Source organism: Taurulus bubalis (assembly GCF_910589615.1).
Source record: "Taurulus bubalis genome assembly, chromosome: 17".
NCBI classification, from domain to species: Eukaryota; Metazoa; Chordata; class Actinopteri; order Perciformes; family Cottidae; genus Taurulus; species Taurulus bubalis.
In genome coordinates this window covers 10,122,401-10,140,316 of record NC_136605.1, presented here as the reverse complement: position 1 = coordinate 10,140,316, position 17,916 = coordinate 10,122,401, and the positions used below count along the sequence as shown (strand labels likewise).

The 17,916-nt window shown below is 42.1% G+C and overlaps 1 protein-coding gene across 2 annotated transcripts in view; it reads left to right on the top strand.

The window, feature by feature from the left end:
- asic2 (acid-sensing (proton-gated) ion channel 2) overlaps nt 1-17,916 on the top strand; it is a gene marked incomplete at its 5' end in the record, with an annotated part of 302,928 nt that overhangs the window by 199,097 nt on the left and 85,915 nt on the right. The window contains one exon of one of the 2 annotated variants that reach the window (XM_079233446.1): nt 4,172-4,864. The exons of the other annotated variant lie outside the window; for it this stretch is intronic. Coding sequence (XP_079089572.1) covers nt 4,172-4,864 — 693 coding nt within the window. Of the gene's footprint in view, nt 1-4,171; nt 4,865-17,916 lie in introns of those variants that run through there. 2 annotated transcript variants of the gene reach the window in all.

Here is a 17,916-nt window from a genome sequence, read left to right as displayed (position 1 = left end):
GCAATGCCGAGCAGTGATTCAAAGCAGTGATTTAGAGGCCCCAGCAATACCCTCTTTGCCTCATCACAAAGGCAGCTATTTCAAAATTATTCCATGAACCCTGACACAACTATTAGATGCAATGACGATTAAACGAGCAGGTCCAACAAGACCATCAATCTCTTGTCTTAATCAGTGGCTACCCAGTGAATCATCCTTTCTGTTAATTTTAAAACCAATAAGTTCATGAGATAGCTGAAGGTGAAGTGACCCAGCCTGTTTTTTTATTTTTTATTTTATTAACTGCTGTCAGATTAGAAAACTAACGTATAAAAAAGCCATTGATTGCTTTGCCTGCCACCACTGTCATTTTAAATCAAACTAGGGTTTTGATGAATGGCAACCCACCACAAGATGCACCATTTTTATTCACTTCCCTCATGTTTTATCTGCTCTCCAGTGTCACAGCCTCACCTGTGCTTTCACAGACGAGGCCAACATGAATCATAGACACCTGTTGCCTTCCTCACAGCGGACTGGAGTGTTGCAAAGCCATTGTTGTTCTAGTGAGCGGTTTTCACCCGGCATTACATACTTGGCCTCATCAACATCTATAAATGTTTGACTATAGCTTATATTTACAGGCTGCTCTCTTACTGCCAGTTTACGGAAATGTGTCCTTTGATCTGAGACAATGTTGTTGAAGTGAGCATACAGAAATATTGTACATGAAATGCATGCCAGTGCTGTGTAATTGTATCTGACTCTTGGGTTGGTTATATCCCTAATTAATAAGTGATTTCCCTTCTGTTTTAGAATTGCAAATTGGATATGTTCTTTATACTGACTGCTTAGTTGGACTCAAAAACCCTTTTTATGGCTTCACGCTAATTATGTAGCTTGTGAATCAGGCTCTTGAAAGCTGCCCCTGACTCTAGTGTGTGTGTATGTGTGTGTGTGTGTGTGTGTGTGTGTGTGTGTGTGTGTGTGTGTGTGTGTTTGTGTTTGTGTGTGTGCATGCGCGCCTCTGTAAAATGCAATATAGGTGTTATACAAAAAAGTGCGCATGCATGCAGTTGACATTTCAATACCACATCCCTGTTCTTTGTATTTTGCCCAGTTATTCATTATACATGGATGTGTTTTACCCTTTCAACATTTTCATATCCCTCGTTCTGCCGTTTGGGAGCGACGTTTCTCTTTGTGTTAAAAATGTCTTTTCATCACATATTCAGAAATGAGATCACACTGATGTTCTTGAACATCCGGCCAAACAATGGAAAGCAACGTGTGCTCAAATCAAAACAATATCAAGCCCCCACACTTGGTTGATCCTGCAGCAAATTAGATATGCGTCTCAATGTGTGTTACAATGCTGATGTTATAATAATTTGAAGACCAAAAAGGATCCCACGTTCTGGTATTGATTCTGAGCTGCCACACTGCAGACAAAATAGAAAGGACCTATAATTGGTTAAATTTAATTTTTTGCTGGTTTATTCTAAAAATGAAAGAAAAAAAATTACCCTTTTTAAATCACATAGGAATAAAATGCTCTCTGTAATTAGAAGAAGAATGCTGATGAATGCTGGTGAGTAAACCCTTGAAATGTATTAAACAATGCGTTAAAGCACTGAGTGAACAAGAGCACTTGAGTTGAATTGGCTCAGTAGCCCAATTACTTGCATTGATGACGCCTTTTTAACTCAAATCTGTTGGACAGAGATGGTTCGTTGGCAGACCATAGCCGCTCTGGGTCGGGATCCCTTAAATATAATTGTGACCAACACTATTTATAATGGGAGACTTTACACATGAAGAATCAAGTTGTCAGTGCTCCCTGGAGGGCAAACTATGTAACACCAACACTGTTAAAGTCAGCCGCTAATATCGGCCTCGCGATAAAGATGGCATTAGCAAAGAGACGGAATTTCAAGATATATCTACATACATAAGTGAAATAAAAAATAAAAATGCGGTAAAGGAAATCTGGTCTCTATTCAACAAAATGTCCTTACCGGTAACTTAAGTTAGTTGAGTTCTCTTTCTGACCATTGAAAATGAGACAAAACCAAAATTATTTTTTTGTAATGCAAACTACGACAAAAATTTCAAAGAATAAAATCCAACCTCACTATAGACGAGAACAACAACTTTAACCGCGGTAGATGAGGCAACACGCCTCAAAATACTTAGTAGACAATGGTCACTTTTAATAAGAAGAACATTAAAAGTGGCTGCCAAGTGCACTTCACTGACAATGAAAATGTGTATTGACTAAAACAAACAAAGAGGAGCACTTAAGCACGAAAAGATTCCTGATGACCACACGCCTCGCACCCTCCCACTACTTAGACATAGCTGTGAAACAGATTCGCCGTTCTGGTTTAAGCCAATACAAACTAGCTGGACGCGTAATGGAGAGCTCATGTCGAGCTGTTCTCCTCTGCTGCACACAAACCTCCACATTCATGCACACAGCAGTCTCTCATTGCGGCTCAGCGGCAGCACACAGACGGAGCAGAGGGGGGGCGAAGGACAGCGAGTTAGCGCAGAGAGAGAGAGAGAGAGAGAGAGAGAGAGAGAGAGAGAGAGAGAGAGAGAGAGAGACAGGCGCTCTTATCAGTGGCGGGCTCACCGGCTGCGTGGACAGAGCTGTGGCGCAGGAGGAGGAGGAGGAGGAGAGGAGAGGTGCAACGGGAGGACAAGCTGCACGGAAACCGGCGCTAAAAAAAAGAGAAGAGGAGCAGACCGCGAGAGACCACGAGAGAGAGAGAGAGAGAGAGAGAGAGAGAGAGAGAGAGAGAGATCACTGAGGGGAGAGAAGTCATTCTGAGCAGGGGGAGCTGGATGAAGCTGACAAGGACACTGAGGGAGGAAAGTGCACAGAGAAGCCTTCCCTGACGACGGGGAGAAGTGAGGGAGTTCGTGCACAAAGTGGAAAAGAAGAAGAGGAGGAGGAGGAGGAGGTGGAGGAGACGGAGCCTGACAGGAGGTCGAGCTTGCAGGGCTTGACTGACACAAGAGCGGAGCGGAGGAGGAGGAGCGTGAGGGCAAGTTGATGGATTTGATATTGGGAGAGTATTTTTAGAAGGAGGAGCAGGGACATGAGAGGAATGTTGAGATTAGAGATGCTGTCTTTGAGTGGGGGAGAAAAAACTAGGGAAGAAGAAGAGAGAGTAACAGGACACAAAGAAAAGAGGGGGAGATGTTGAGATCAGAGTGTGACAGAACAGATTATCTCTGGTCTGGTTTCCCGCAGGAAACCGCTGTGAGTGTGTGTCCGCGTGTGCGCATGAGTGCCTCCTTCCCCGTGTGAAAGTGTGTGAGCGTGTCTCTCACTGTGACTGTGGTCCGCTGCGAGATGGAGCTGCCCCGTGGTTACCTGCTGGACTTAATGGCACTGGTTAAAGCCAAGTTGGGGGCGAGACAAGGAGCAGACAAGTGACATCACAAAGAAGTGGAGGCATCAAAAGTGGGACAGAAAACCAATGAGCACTGGGGACTTTTGTGAATTCAATTAAAGCTCGTTCTTAATAGTGACAAGGAACTGATCGCCGCCTCTGGCTCCCGAACGCTTCTCACACTCGCGTAACTCAGAAGGAGAAAAACTACAGCGCTGGAACAAGGCAAGCTCTCCTCTAGCCGACTGCACCACACCGACCAATTCCCTCCGCTGTCTTCTCATTATTTTAATTACCTTCTCGACTATCATTTGTTGTTTTTTTCTTTCCCCCCTCTCTGCTTAGCCCTTGGTATTTTGTATTCTATCCTCCTCTCTGCCTCCCTCGTCCCCTCCCTCTCGCTCTTGCCTTCGCTCTCTCTGTCTCATCCTTTCTTGTTCACTGTCACACTAACTGCGGTGGATGCTGTAGTCACTCATGTAGAAGCCACCTTGCTTGGAGCACATTTGCCTAGCTGAATTTCCCCCCCTTCCCCTGCTGAGTCGGATGATTGGAGCACTCTCGGATTTGAGAGACCACGGAGAGATGACCAACAAGTAGCTGCATGCGGCTGAGTTTATCCGAGCCCTACCAGTAGAGGAAGGATGACACACTGATTTCCTTCGGGGTACCTGTGGGTACCACGTCTGCATTCTGCATTTCTACAGTTAAGACTGCATGGACCGTATTCATAAGGCCAAACACATATCCAGCTGTGGATTACAGTAGTGGATTTATCCTGGAGCTACATGTGGGCTCCAGCCCCTGAGGCCTGGCTGGGAAATGAAGCCTTTCCCGCGGCTGTAGGAGTGCTGTGGACAGCTATGGCCCTGGAGGGGCGCTGTCTCCGGCGGGGATCCCCTGCTATGCTCAGAAAGGGTCGTCAGCGGCGTCCTACAAAGCCAACCCTGGCTCGGATCACTTCCACTCTGCTATCAAGGACACGCCTGCACGGCCTGAGGCATGTTTGCGTCCCCGGTGGCTCTGTGGGCCGCAGGGCCTTTTGGCTCCTGGCCCTCTGCACCTCCCTGGGGCTGCTCATATCCTGGTCCTCCAATCGCTTACTGTACTGGCTTTCCTTCCCTACACACACACGAGTCCACACAGAGTGGGCCAAAGAACTGGCCTTCCCTACAGTCACTATTTGCAACAACAACGCCATCCGTCTCTACAAGCTCACCAAGAGTGACCTGTATTTCGCCGGCCACTGGCTGGGCCTACTGCTGGCCAACCGGACAGTGAGGCCCATGATTCTGGACTTGCTTCAGGAGGACCGCCGGGCCTGGTTCGGGAAGCTCTCCGACTTCCGGCTCTTTCTGCCACCCAGAAACTTTGAAGGAACCAACCTGGAGTTTATGGACAGACTGAGCCACCAGCTGGATGACATGCTCCTCTCGTGCAAATACAGAGGAGAGCCATGTGGCGCCCACAACTTCTCTTCTGTAAGTCAATTTTTTCTGTATTCTGGAAAGCTTGAAGCCTGTCGGCATCAAAACCTCTTCTGCTTTCATCTCCTTACATGGTGTCTTTACTGTCAGTTATTCCAGTTTAAACATCAGTTGCAGTGATAACTAAAGTTGCCAATACATTACATCATGCTGAAAAAACAGATTGCTTCATTTCATTATCATCTAGGTGGGTATTCTCTTGGGCTGTACCTGCTTTAACAGCTAAGTTATAAGGCTGTAAAAACACTTGTTAAAAGCACAGTATACAAGCTGTCGTAACTTCCTGTTATAGCTGACCATTAAAGCTGTCTTGGTCATCACACAAATAGATTGGCAAATGTGTTACTGAACAGGGCAATTATTAAATCACCACCAGAGCTCTTGCTAAATGAATGCCTGTGCAACACAGATAACTAATTAATTGAGAGTTTGCAGAATAAAGCAACGTGAAAAGAATGAGCGAACAGTAGCCATGGTCACATACTATAACATGGAAGACATTAATTATGTAGGAGCTTGAGGCTAGGAAGAGCTACATCTGGGAAGCCTCCATATCAAAAAGAAATATCTTACAGTACTGTACAGCCCCCCCCCCGCAGAGGACTTTACTGCCTCTCTCTGTCTGATCATTCTCATATCTATCTTTTTCTTCTGTGTGGGTGGTTGTGGGGTTGAGGATGTGTGTGCCTGCTCTCGTTGGCTCCCTTGGCTTGACTGAACCACGGCGGTAATGCAGAAGCGCAAACTGTCTTTGAAACTTTTCTTCTTTGTCATTCCATGTTCTTTTTTATCTTTGTACTGTGTCCTCAGAGTCAGTGACTGACTGAGGAAGAAATGAAACATGGCAGATAAAATACCTGTGTGCAAACGTTGTGCATCATGGTCAGTGTGTCGCTCGTTAAAAGTACTGTGTTTTGTTGGAATGAAGTTTGTTGCTCATTTCACTCTTTAAGTTATAATTATCAAGATGGTCATCAAACCATATTTTCAGGCAATTGCCATTCATTGTATCGTATGTTGTTGCCTTCTTTGTTAGTGGAGGAGTCCTCCTTTCTTGAGTACATTCTAATTGCTAAAAATATGCTGACAAAATAATAAACATAATTAGTATTAAAGAAATATCAGCTGGCCTTGTATGCAGTCAAGTACTTGAACACCAATTGTACACGTACAGGTATTCGGAGGTACTACTGCAAATACAGAAAAGGTTTTGGTTCTATTTTGGCTTCAACAGGAGCTGTGCAATTTCTGAAAAATTGCCTAAAGTGACATCATTTCGAAGCATCGGTGGGAGGTAAAGAGACTAGTTTGGAAGGAAAAAAAGTCTGTTGGTGTGGAGTGAGAAAGAAATGAAGCAATTTCTCAAAACAGTATATACAGATTAGTCTTAGTCTTATATAAACATTTTATTTTTTTACAATTAATATAATGTATACAACAAAAACAATCTCTCCATTGACTTGAGCTTCTATTTGTATCAGAAGCCTGCAGGATAAACAAGTGTGTCTTTGAATGTTTTCTGGACGAAGGGCTCAGTCCTCGGTAGACTTTGAAGGATCTTCGACATTTGAACAGTCCTTCGGCGGCATTCGATAAAGCAGCATCTGAAATTTGAAGCATCGTTCCTTGACTTTGAGAAACACCCGATATCTCTGGCTCTGCATCATCCATTACAAGCTTCTTTTTTGTCTATCTACATTCCCAATGGTACAGCAATGCAATGCCGGATAAGCGGAGCACTCTCTTAATGCAGAATACAGCATTTGATCATAAATTCAGTTTCACCTTTTCAGACAACATTGTCTTCTTTAGTCCTCTTTCTGTCATGTGATCCATGAACAGTTTGTTGTGGTGAGCTGTTCACAGATGCATGAGCTGTTCTTTGTCTGCTGCTCAAGGGACACGTCATGATCATTTCCAGGTTCATACTTGTATTTTGGGTTTGTACTAGAACATGTGTACAAGATGTAATGTTCACAAAAGACATAACTTTTCTCCTACGTCTATCAATATACCTGTATCCCCCCTCTGTCCGAAACTCTTTGTTTTAGCGCCTGTCTCCTTAAGCCTCTTTCCCAGAAAAGCCCATTCTGCTCTGATTGGCTTGTGGCGGTAAAACAAAAATAGTGGGTTGGTAGGTACTCCAGATACCCAAATGTACTCAATTAGTTGTTTTTTCATAATAAGCCTCTAATAATAATGTTAGATGTCCATTATAATTGTTGTTATATCCACATCTTCTGAATGGTGAAGATTAAAGTTCCAAGTGCAAAGGTTTTGGCATTGAAAACCTTTTAAGAAACACATTTAACTTCTTGAATGTCATATGCTAACATTCAAAACAACACAAAGTGCCCCCTTCATTTCACTAAAATGCAGTACAATCATGTGCTCACATTTGTTAATTGTCTGATACAGGCTCATGAGCAGCAATTGTATTTGTGTGTGCATTATGTGATCAAACTTAATGATTTTCATATGTTTTTACCTCGTGCATCACCTAAGTTCCATACAAATGAAGAGCTTTATCAAAACCGTGCCCTCAAGCCAATATCCATTAACAAGGTTTTGAAACGACCACATTATTTTGAGTGCAGAGACATTTTCCTTCTTTGCTGAATTTTGATGTCAGGGCAGAGAATGTTTTTGTAGGTTTGCTTGATGTGCCTGCTTTGTTACCTCAATGTTAACACGTCAGTTTTCACATCAAGTTACTGCGTTCACTGGGTTTGAATTCAGTTTCACAATGACTACTACCATAGAGGAACTTGTCACGTGAAATTAATTGAGAATGTAAACCCTTTTTGTAGCATCAGTTCTCCCAAGCTGAATAGTTTTCTGGCAATAAATGTGTCTGAACATGTGTAAGAATAGATCAAGCTGCTGATAATGAAGAGAAAATTGTCCTTGATAGCGGCTACTGTGAAAATGTAAGACTACCAATCCGTACAATCGCTCTTAAATATGAATAAATCCAAAAGCGGATGAGACATTGAGGGATAAAGTTACTGCAGCAGCCAAATTACAAACACAATGACACTGTACAGTCATCCTTATTTTGATCCCAAATCAGACCAGCAATGATATGTATACGAAAATGCAAAGTGTGTTACATGTTGGTAGGTATAAGGGCAATGACTTGAATATTGTCAGCTTTACTTTGCAGATCATAGCCACATTGACGCCCCAGTCCTGCCTGCTCCTTCATCTTGTTTTTACCTCATAGGGGGCCTCATGCCGTTAACGGGCCCTCGTGGTTTAGCTAATCTCATTAGCCTGATGCTGCAAGCCAGCAAAGACTCCCTTAGGCCTATTCATTATGACTGCATTTAGAGCACTGTCACTCTAAAACCAGAGAGGAGGCGGCAACCTGATTAAACATGGGATAGGGAACACAGACTTGAGTAAATAAACAAGAGAATCCTTGCGTTGTGTGTGTACAAATGTCCATACCTGGAGAAGGTCTTGGAGAACCAGTGAGAAATCCAGTTTTGGTTGAGGTTAGTTTATCACAGGATTAAGAGTACAGAGGATGCTTTGAACTGCCAAGTAGCAGGGTTGTGGGGGAGGAGAACGGTACAGCTAGAGGTTGGAAGTGAGAGATGATATACAGAAAAGGCATCTGGTGGGGAATACAAATGTGTCCCATAACTCTGGCCAACCTGCCGCAGGATTCCATGTGCTGAATCCACGGTATAACAGTGAATGTGAACTAGAAGGCGGGCTAATCAATAAATCTGGTAGCTTCGTGCTGTAGTTTATGATGGTCTATTTTGCTCCCACACCTCCAATACTCTCAGCCACCCACAGTAAGTCCCCAATCTAACAGCGGGAGGGTACTGGAGCTGGAATGAGGCTCCAACCCTCCACAATAAAATGTAAATGATACCTTATCAAGCTGGCTAAGCCTCTCTCAGGGACAGATACACATCTCCCTCTCGCGCAGCTTTTTCGAGGACGAGATACCCGCCCCTGCAATGACAAATTAAACAGTGCTCAGAGTTGGAGAGCATCCCCTAATCACACTCTAGGCAGGGTGAGGAAAAAAAGTGAAGATCTTTGCCTGCCCCCTGTAATATATCAACTCTATCTCATAATTGCAGAAGCACAGTAATACTGCACTACACTCTAAGTGTTTGGACTGAGCAGGTTTGCTCACATGTATTTTTGAATCTTGAGTTGTATTGGGATAATATTGTGGGTCAGATGTAATGTTCTGAATGATTTTTATTGAAGCTACGGGAACCTTTTTATTATATTGTCAGTGGATAAAATGTGAAAGCAATTGCTTGTAGTAAACCCATAGAGAATGATCACCTGACTTCACATCTCCTCACTGCTCTACTGTTGTAGTGTCTTTCAGCTCATTGTTTTGGTTTCATGCAGCTATTGCTCTAAAACCCAAATGGCAAACAGACAATGGAGCATTTAATAGCTGGAGTGAAAAGGATAATGTAAATTTGACTTATTTTCATCAGGAGGCCAGAAACACGCCGCCACCTGAGCACTAATGTTGCTCTGTGTCTGCTGGATTAATAAATACTTGTGTTTTAGCAATACCCTGCTCAGTTCTGCTCATGACAATTTTGAACAGCCTCATATTGAGGCTATGGGTTATCAGGGCATGGATGTTGGCCTGAACTGCTCTTGTGTGTCCAATTGCATTATTGTTGCCTAAAGATTGATTCACAGAAAGCCCTGCTCTATGGCTCTTGGTTATTCTACTGTACAAAGGTTCATTGATTCAATTTTTTGTTCATGGAATAATTTTCAGAGCTGAAAAGGGAAGGCTTGCGTACATCATAGATTTTTACTTGCATTGTTCAGTCAGGAGACGTACACATCTCATTGACTTATTTTCAACTTCTATGTCTTTTCTCCAGTTCTTTTTATGTGCCGTTGTATTGTCAGTGCTCTGTGGTTACCACCTGTTGACTTACCCCGTCTTACTTCCCGCATGAACCATATAAAGGCAATGAGGAGACGGACGGAGGCTTATTGAAGCCATCCACAAAGCCTAGTCAATCACCACTGAGCCTGAAGGGGCTGCTGATTGAGTTTTAAGCACATCCAGGTAATAATCTAGTTCCACCTCCTTGTCATTGACCTTTCAAGTAGGATTCTGTAAAGAAGACCATAAGCCTTGCATACTCCACTTGCTTTGCCCCAGGGTCACTTTTGAAAAATGACAGGAGGCCAGTTAATAAAGATATATCAGACTTGCATGGCTTTTTATATTTTTATATGCAAGCTCTATAAGTCTATTTTGATGTTTTATGCACTCTGAAACATTATTTTCATTCAAAGTGCACACAAAAAAGTCCAAATGTGAATCATTTTGTTTCATTGTGAAATAAAAAATGGTCGGTGGGCCACCCGGGCTTAGCCATAAATCATATGCTATCGATCTGGCTTTGAATAAACAAAAGTGGACTCAGGTAGAAGCTTCAGCTCCAGCCACAGCCATCTCATTAACACAGGTGGCCTTCTGCTCACCAATACAATTTCCCTCTTCAGAACAAATGGCTCGAGTGGTTTCATGAGTTCCTATTTCCAGCTCATATTAAAAACCATTACAGAACTGTGTCTTTATATGAATGGCCACAGCGCTGGTCATTGCTATGCCGCAGCCACTGGATGCAGCCAGTATCCAATAGCTGCTTGACAGCAAGCCATACCCCTTAGCAAACAGTCACCTTAATCTGGCAGTGTGATGCGAGACTTGAATGCAGATGAAAAGATTATAGATGGTTAGTATTCACAAGGCCACGTTGATGCATAAACCACAGGACTTGTAAAAGGTTAGTGTTTGAAATAGAAAGCTAATGGATGCGGCTCTCTTTCATGAATATAATTAGTTGAAGCTGTATCCAATCTTCAGCGCACTTTATGAGGGAATAAGTTATGGCAGGTGAGCTTCACTTGCTCTCGATGTTTGTAATGTAGTAAAGAAACAAACATTTGTGGCTTGTCAAGTGTTTATTGGAAGACATAAGTGATAGCAGCTGACAGATGTGGTGTTTGCAGTATACATTGTTTGCTTGACCTGAAGTCCCCCATTCACTGTTTTTCCTTGCGGCTCATCTCCTCTCGCCACACAAAAAAAACATATTTATATACTGGTGATATGCATACCACTACGCCCACGATCCAAATCTATTTTCACTCTCTGGACCTTTGCGCAACAAACACCCACCTACAGTATTGTCTTTGTATTTTGTGTGTGTGTGTGTGTGTGTGTGTGTGTGTGTGTGTGTGTGTGTGTGTGTGTGTGTGTGTGTGTGTCTGTGTGTGTGTATCTGTGTGTTGATGAGAGAGGGAAAGTATGTAAATAGTAATGTACACAATAGTAGAAGCAACATTTAGTTAAATTCAACAACAACAAAAATGACAGGAGCTCCTCAGTTGTGACTAAAATGATCAGTTGATTAGATATCCAACTGTTTACTTTTAGATGAAGTAGTAGACATTTGTTTTGCTTTTTTGCAAACTTCACAAACTTATCATGTTAAAAAGTTAGAAGCAGTCTTGTCTTCAATAAAGTTTGAAGAATCTTAGAGTTTGTTATTTTCGGATTAAAATCAACGCAGTCGGCAGACAAAAATTAGCATTTTATGTTCCTGCAAATCAAGGGATATAATGAATTATGACAATGGCACTTTTTTTTATATTGTGCATTGACGAGAGACCACCATATCCATTGAAGGTGGGTTTAATTACACGAAACAACAGTATTCGGCTGATGTGAGGCGTTGATATTTGTTTAATTTTCAAGCAATTGCCAAGAGCCAGGAGGGAAATGTCCAAGCTGTCAGAAAAATTGTAATTCTGACTTGGAAATTGAAGTGAACACTCTACAAATTACCTTTTAATCAGGATATGACATGATCACGACAATTCTAATTTGAGGAAGATGATCCGAGATAAACTTTTTATGCAGGTCTCATTTCCCTCTCTCTGCTCAAAGTCAAAGCAAACCATGATAAAGCTGCAGTAGATTTTCTTTCTTCATAAAGCGCGTCAACCACAGGTATCATAATGACGGATCAGTACTGATCCTTGTGTGAAGCAACCTGCTAACGGTACTTCAAAATGTGCAGCAGTGAGGCAGCTCTGTGAATGCAAGATCAGCTTTGCTGCCAAGGCTTGATATTCACATTTTATATTGAAACAACATTTGTACAGTGTACAGTCCTGTTTAGTTGAGCCTTGTTCAGAAACACCAGTGTGACCATTCATGAATATGAACAAGAGGGGACCAGTGCAGACCTGAAGTGTTTTGTCCATATTCATGAACCTGTGCTTTTGTTCAAACTGGTCAAAATGGACTTGGACGGCCGTTTAAAGCCTGTGTGTGAAAAGCATTGCACCTCCACATAAACAACCTGTTAGTGCTTGAAGGGAAGTACAGGGACAGGGAGCAGAGCTGGCTATGTCCACAGGACTTGTTTGGCGGATCAATCACGAGGCACGGCGCTGGCACCAATATGGGCTTCTCAGCGTGTGATACTGGCTCGGTCTGACTCTCCTCAGGTTCCCCTTATCAGGTAGCAGAGCAGCAATCAGCCCACAGCTATAAACACACACACATAAGATGATATTAGAGTGGGAAGAAAATGGTATCTTCCACAGCACAAAATCTCTCACTCACAGGAGCCCGATGGCAGTCTCAACTTTATTCAATTAATTGCATTGAAAAGCTTAAGTGCAGAGAGGCACACCTACAGGAATTAATTTGCCATTGGCAAAAGTTATATTCTATTTTTTAAGACATTGGAAATATGCCAAGAACATCTTTCCAAGTCATTACATCACACAGACTTTGTAGTGTTTTGTTTACACGTTGTATATATGAGATTGTCAGGGCATTGCAGCCCCCTGCAGTTAGTAAAGCCCACCTGGCATGTGACCATTTTAGTCGGCATGCTTTCTACCTTTTCAGGGCTGCTACCTTCCTCTGTGGCAGGCATTACGTGACGTGGTGCTGCGAGGTTGAAGTCTGCAGTGATAAACCCGGCTCTGAGGATGCTCAGGTCAACATGCTGCTTGGCATCCGGAGACTCAAGTTGCGGGCTAGAGGAGTTAAATCTCCCTTCGCTGCGTCCTCCTTATCACATGTAGTTCTCTAATGTGCATTACTGACACGCATTACAACAGCATCTGATTCGATTAAAGACTTGTGGAACATAATGCCGCCGGTGTCAGCCACATCAGTCATGTGCGTCAAAACATAACAGGCATTTCAGCTTATTTTTCTTGCTTTTATCAGATTCCTGCATGCAATGCTGTTGTTATTTCACCCAGGAAAGATGCTTGCTGGCGGAATTGTTATGATGTCTAGTGCTATCTGTTGAAAACAGATAGTTCTGTTACGTACCACTAGTTTTCTTTTCCAACTTCATATCAGGAAAGAGTCTTGAGGTGAGGGAAACACGATTGCAGCCATAACCCAGTCTCCCCTTTCAATTACTGCTGCCTTTGTGCCTTTCAGCAAGCACTCCCCAGCCAACTTATTGATCAGGGCTGAGCAGCTTTTGGCTGTCGGACAGCACTCAGGTGTGTGTGTGTGTTGCTGTAGATAACACTTCCCAAAATCAGGGTTTTGGTTATGAGTGAAGGATAACATTAGAGATCAAATATGAACAGACTTAAAAACGGAAAGTTAGTGTTTGTTCTCGCCATATTCTCCCAAGACTGTGGTTTAAAGAGGAATCAATAAAAAGATACGAGCATATTCTCCCGAAATTCTGTTTTTTAAGGTTGTGCAACTTTGATGAAACCTGGTTCCACTGACACACTCGACTGGACATACACATCAACGTTTCCCACATATGCGTCCTTTGTATTATAAACCTTTTCCACGTGTCAGTGCCTCAGTATTGGATTCCCACTGGGCCCTTTGGTGCCTTCAGCTGTTACTAGCTGGAAAAATTTGGTGTAATACAGTTGTGAAGTTGGCCACAAGTGTGAATTTAATCATTTTACACACCAGCAGATTACAGTCACTTAAATGAACCAGAATGTGGTTCTCGTCCCGCTTTATCATCCTGGCATTTCAGTGAACCTTTGAATATTTCATCCCTCGCCCCAAAAATTGAGAGAAGTACGCTATGTTCTGGTGGGAGGCTGGGAGGAGAGGAGGTGGAGATGGTTTTGTAAGTCAAAAGTAAAATAGGTAAACAAGCAGGAAGAGGAGCAGGCAAAGAACACAGCGGCTTCCCAGATTTAACCTGAACAATATCAAAGAGAGAAACCTCTCTGAGATCTCGAGGCTCTGTCAATAATTTAACACACTGAATGTCTTGTTGTTGTTTTTGCCGCTCCTTCATGTGAATACCTTCATGAATAACAAAAACATATAGAGCAATCGCAGCAATGTATCCTATACTGCTCATACACTGTTTTATGTGTGTGTATACACATGGACATTGTACATACAATTGATGGCTTAGTCAGTCTATGGAAAGTAATACTATAGTTGGTATATGGATATGCAAAAGAGCTGGGATGAGCAGACAAAACCATGCCTTTAATTAGCTACACACTAAATTAAAATACTTGATGAGCATAAGCAAAAGAATCCAAAGCGTCTTTATCTCTATGTTTTTCATGCTTGGGCTTTTTTTTTCACCAGTAAATCCAAGTCGTCCTTTTTGTGTAAGGACGCTGTCATTTTCAACAAACTTAACTTACAGGAGTAAATAATTAATTTGTTTTGCACTATTTTAAGCTGTGGATTAATGCTCATTTGGTCCCTGAGGGAATTTTTCTGGCATTAGGTTTATTCACGTTGTGGGATTAACTCAAAATAAACTGGTGTGTGTGTGTGTGTGTGTGTGTGTGTGTGTGTGTGTGTGTGTGTGTGTGTGTGTGTGTGTGTGTGTTCATGAAGGAACATGTCACCCAGCGCAACAGTATGGCTCAATGGTGTCTTTTAATAAATTAAAAGTAACAACAATGGAGCTCCATGGCAATGGAGGAATAAGATTAATCGGCGGAAACACCCCAAACCATTACATTACCCATCAATACACAGCCTCGTTTGATCAATGCAGAAGCACTAATCCCTCGTTTTCACACAAATTGCTCATTTGTTAAATCCTTTTTGTAAACCCCTAAAAGCAAGTCTATCTATAAAGCAGAGTTACATCAAGTTTTTTTTTTTACCCAGATTGAATTCACATCTTATGAAGTTATTTGTTATAGTCAGTACAGGACAGTCCTGTGGCGTAGCTGCCATGCTACCACAGCAGAAGAACAGGTTAGAGATGCACAGAGGGAGATCTATCTTAGTGAGCAGCTGGAGGCTGAGAGAGAAAGAGAAAGAGAAAGAGAGAAACCATTGCTACTGAGATGGGTGTAGGATTACATTTATTGCCGTGCAGATTTATTTTTTTGTTTGCCAGCAGAAGTTTGGAAGCTGAAGTTGTTATATTTGTGTGTTTTGCTGTTCGGTAAAAGTCAAGAAAATCTTGTGTGTTAGCTGTTAGCTGAATGCATGCTAATTAACATAAAATACACAATTATTTGGCTGTAATTTATTTAACTTATTGTGAAATAGCGGAATACATTCATAAAATCTTTCTGGGGGTAATTGTTGATAACTGAGGGGTAATTTGGTGGTCCAGCCGTGTGTGCATGTTAGTGTTAGTTTTTGTGCATTTTCGCACAACTACAGCTAAATTAAAGCCAGGTCATACAAGCTTTGATAGCAACTTGGTTTGTATTCTTGTCTGTGAGTGTGTACATGCACATAATGTGTACCTCCTCATTCATATACATTGAATCCATATAAATACGAATTTGGTGCATTTGGTTGTTTCGTGTGAATGCTGAAATTGGCAGCCGCTGCCTGTCTCTGAAAGTGAACTGCTGCTCCCTTTGCACAGCAATTAAAAAAAAACATTTTTTCATTCTTCCCTCACAACTTTTGTGTTCCGAACTACAGACTGAAAATCTTTATGAGAGCCCACAGTAGCATTGCAGTACAGTAAATGTGCTCCCACACTGCCCTCCTCAGTAAATGAGAACACTTTTTCACAATAATGCAGTTTTCCTTACAGTGTCCAGGCAAAGCTTTTGATTCAAACGAGCGTAGTGGGAGAGACCAAGAACATTTCCAAAATGGATGGAAATCTGAAGAGAGGGAACAACGGAGCATAGTGGGACATTGGCTCTCCGAAGCTCATCAGCATTATAGTCCACGTTCTCCTGGCATCATGGGTACAGATGGCCCTGGCTCATTACTCAAATCCCTGTGGTTTTCCATGGGCAAAGGTATATATGGACTCCTATTAGCACATTTCCTGCTGCACCATGCTGTATTTGTGCGGGTCAGGACATGTGGGGGAGGCTGCAAATAAGAAAGAGACAAAAAATGTAAGACAACCGACAAAAAAACACATTTCAAAATCTATTGAAGTCTTTCCTGTTAGAATGGAGAAACATGCACTCATTGGCTCATTATAAAAGGTGAAAGTAACACAGGACAAATAAAATAAACAGCTGCCCACCCATCCACACATGGTCCTCATGAATGTGTTTGCAGACTGTGTAAACAAAGATGGATGTAGTGTGCAAGAAAAATAAGCAAACAGGTAAAAGTAGATACAGAATGCACCGAAATAAGGCAGGCGGAAGGTTGCTCGACTGGCAGAGGATCAGACTGTTAGTGCAGCTCTCACTCTCTGTCTAACTGCTATGCCCACCGTTAGTTGTGAATACATTCGTGCAAGCCAAACATAATATAACGCAAAAGCTAATACTAGCACTAATACATGCACATCAGGTCAAATCCAGAGATGCATCTGCATATGTAATAGATGTACAGGCTGAGGTAGGGTGCTATTTACATTCATGATAAGGCTGTAGCCATTCTCTCCTGCATGCTATAGAATACACATGTTGTCAGCACATATTGCAATATTCTCTTTACTCAAGCTGTATGCACCACCAGGGCAGTGAATGCAGTGCTTATATCATTACCTTCCTCAACAGATGGCATTCGACTGACTCTGAAAAATAGTACATCTTCATCAGCAGCAGGAACCGAACAAGCCATGACTTCTGAGTGAAGCATTTTCACCAAATTATTAACTGGTAACACAGGGGGACAGCATAACAACCGAAAATTAGATTTTAACACGGTGGGTGGACACATTCACATCGGCAAGAAAAGCTCACATTTTTTATTCAAATCATTCACCTCCCTTGTTTCCATCACTGACAGCTGCTATACATGTCTGTTTGGGTTTCTCATGTCTGTAAAACCTACAGAGACCTGATTGAGACCAGCAACTCAACAAAGAACCAATCAGGAAACTAAGGTATACTGTGTGCATTGTGAGTTTGTGTCTCTGAGTCATTCAAGAGGTCCATGATATCCCAAACTAAATTAAAAGTAGATTAAAAGGAAACAGCCGTGTCTATTTCAGCTCTCACAATTGGGGTGGTGTGTATTGCCCATCGACTCATCAGGATACGCAACTGTACCATTGATCTCCCACTTTAAGCCAGCAGAAAGAAGTCGTGAATGCAATGTTGACATGTTGACAAGTTAATGTGGCTATCTTGTAACTTGTCATGTTTGTAATGAAAGTAAGTCCAATAATTACTCTCTTTTAGCTCAGTTTTGGTCTCAAGCAACCACTGAGGGAAATATAAGGCTTTTTAGCTGTTAAATGTTCCACTATGTCCACCAGATAGTTCCTAACTGTGTCTGTCTGCTGTTCAGCAGGTAGGTTAAGGTGGTATTTTAGAGCTTTTACAATGAAAACAGCTGCATTATAGTTAATTTAAAAAGGAATATTTAAGATTTAAAACCACATTAATAGGGGCTTAAATTATTTTATCCATGCAGGTAAAGGATAACACATTCTCACTGTACTGCACTAAGTATTTCTGAAAGCATGCTGTATTTGGTTTGGTGTATGTGGCAAGTTGGCTATATGCACAAAAATACCACAAATGCTAACCTGTCGAATCTAAAGCTTCACTTAACTGAACATTCCCCCTAGTGTGGACCATTTTCCGAGGCCAGTATAAAC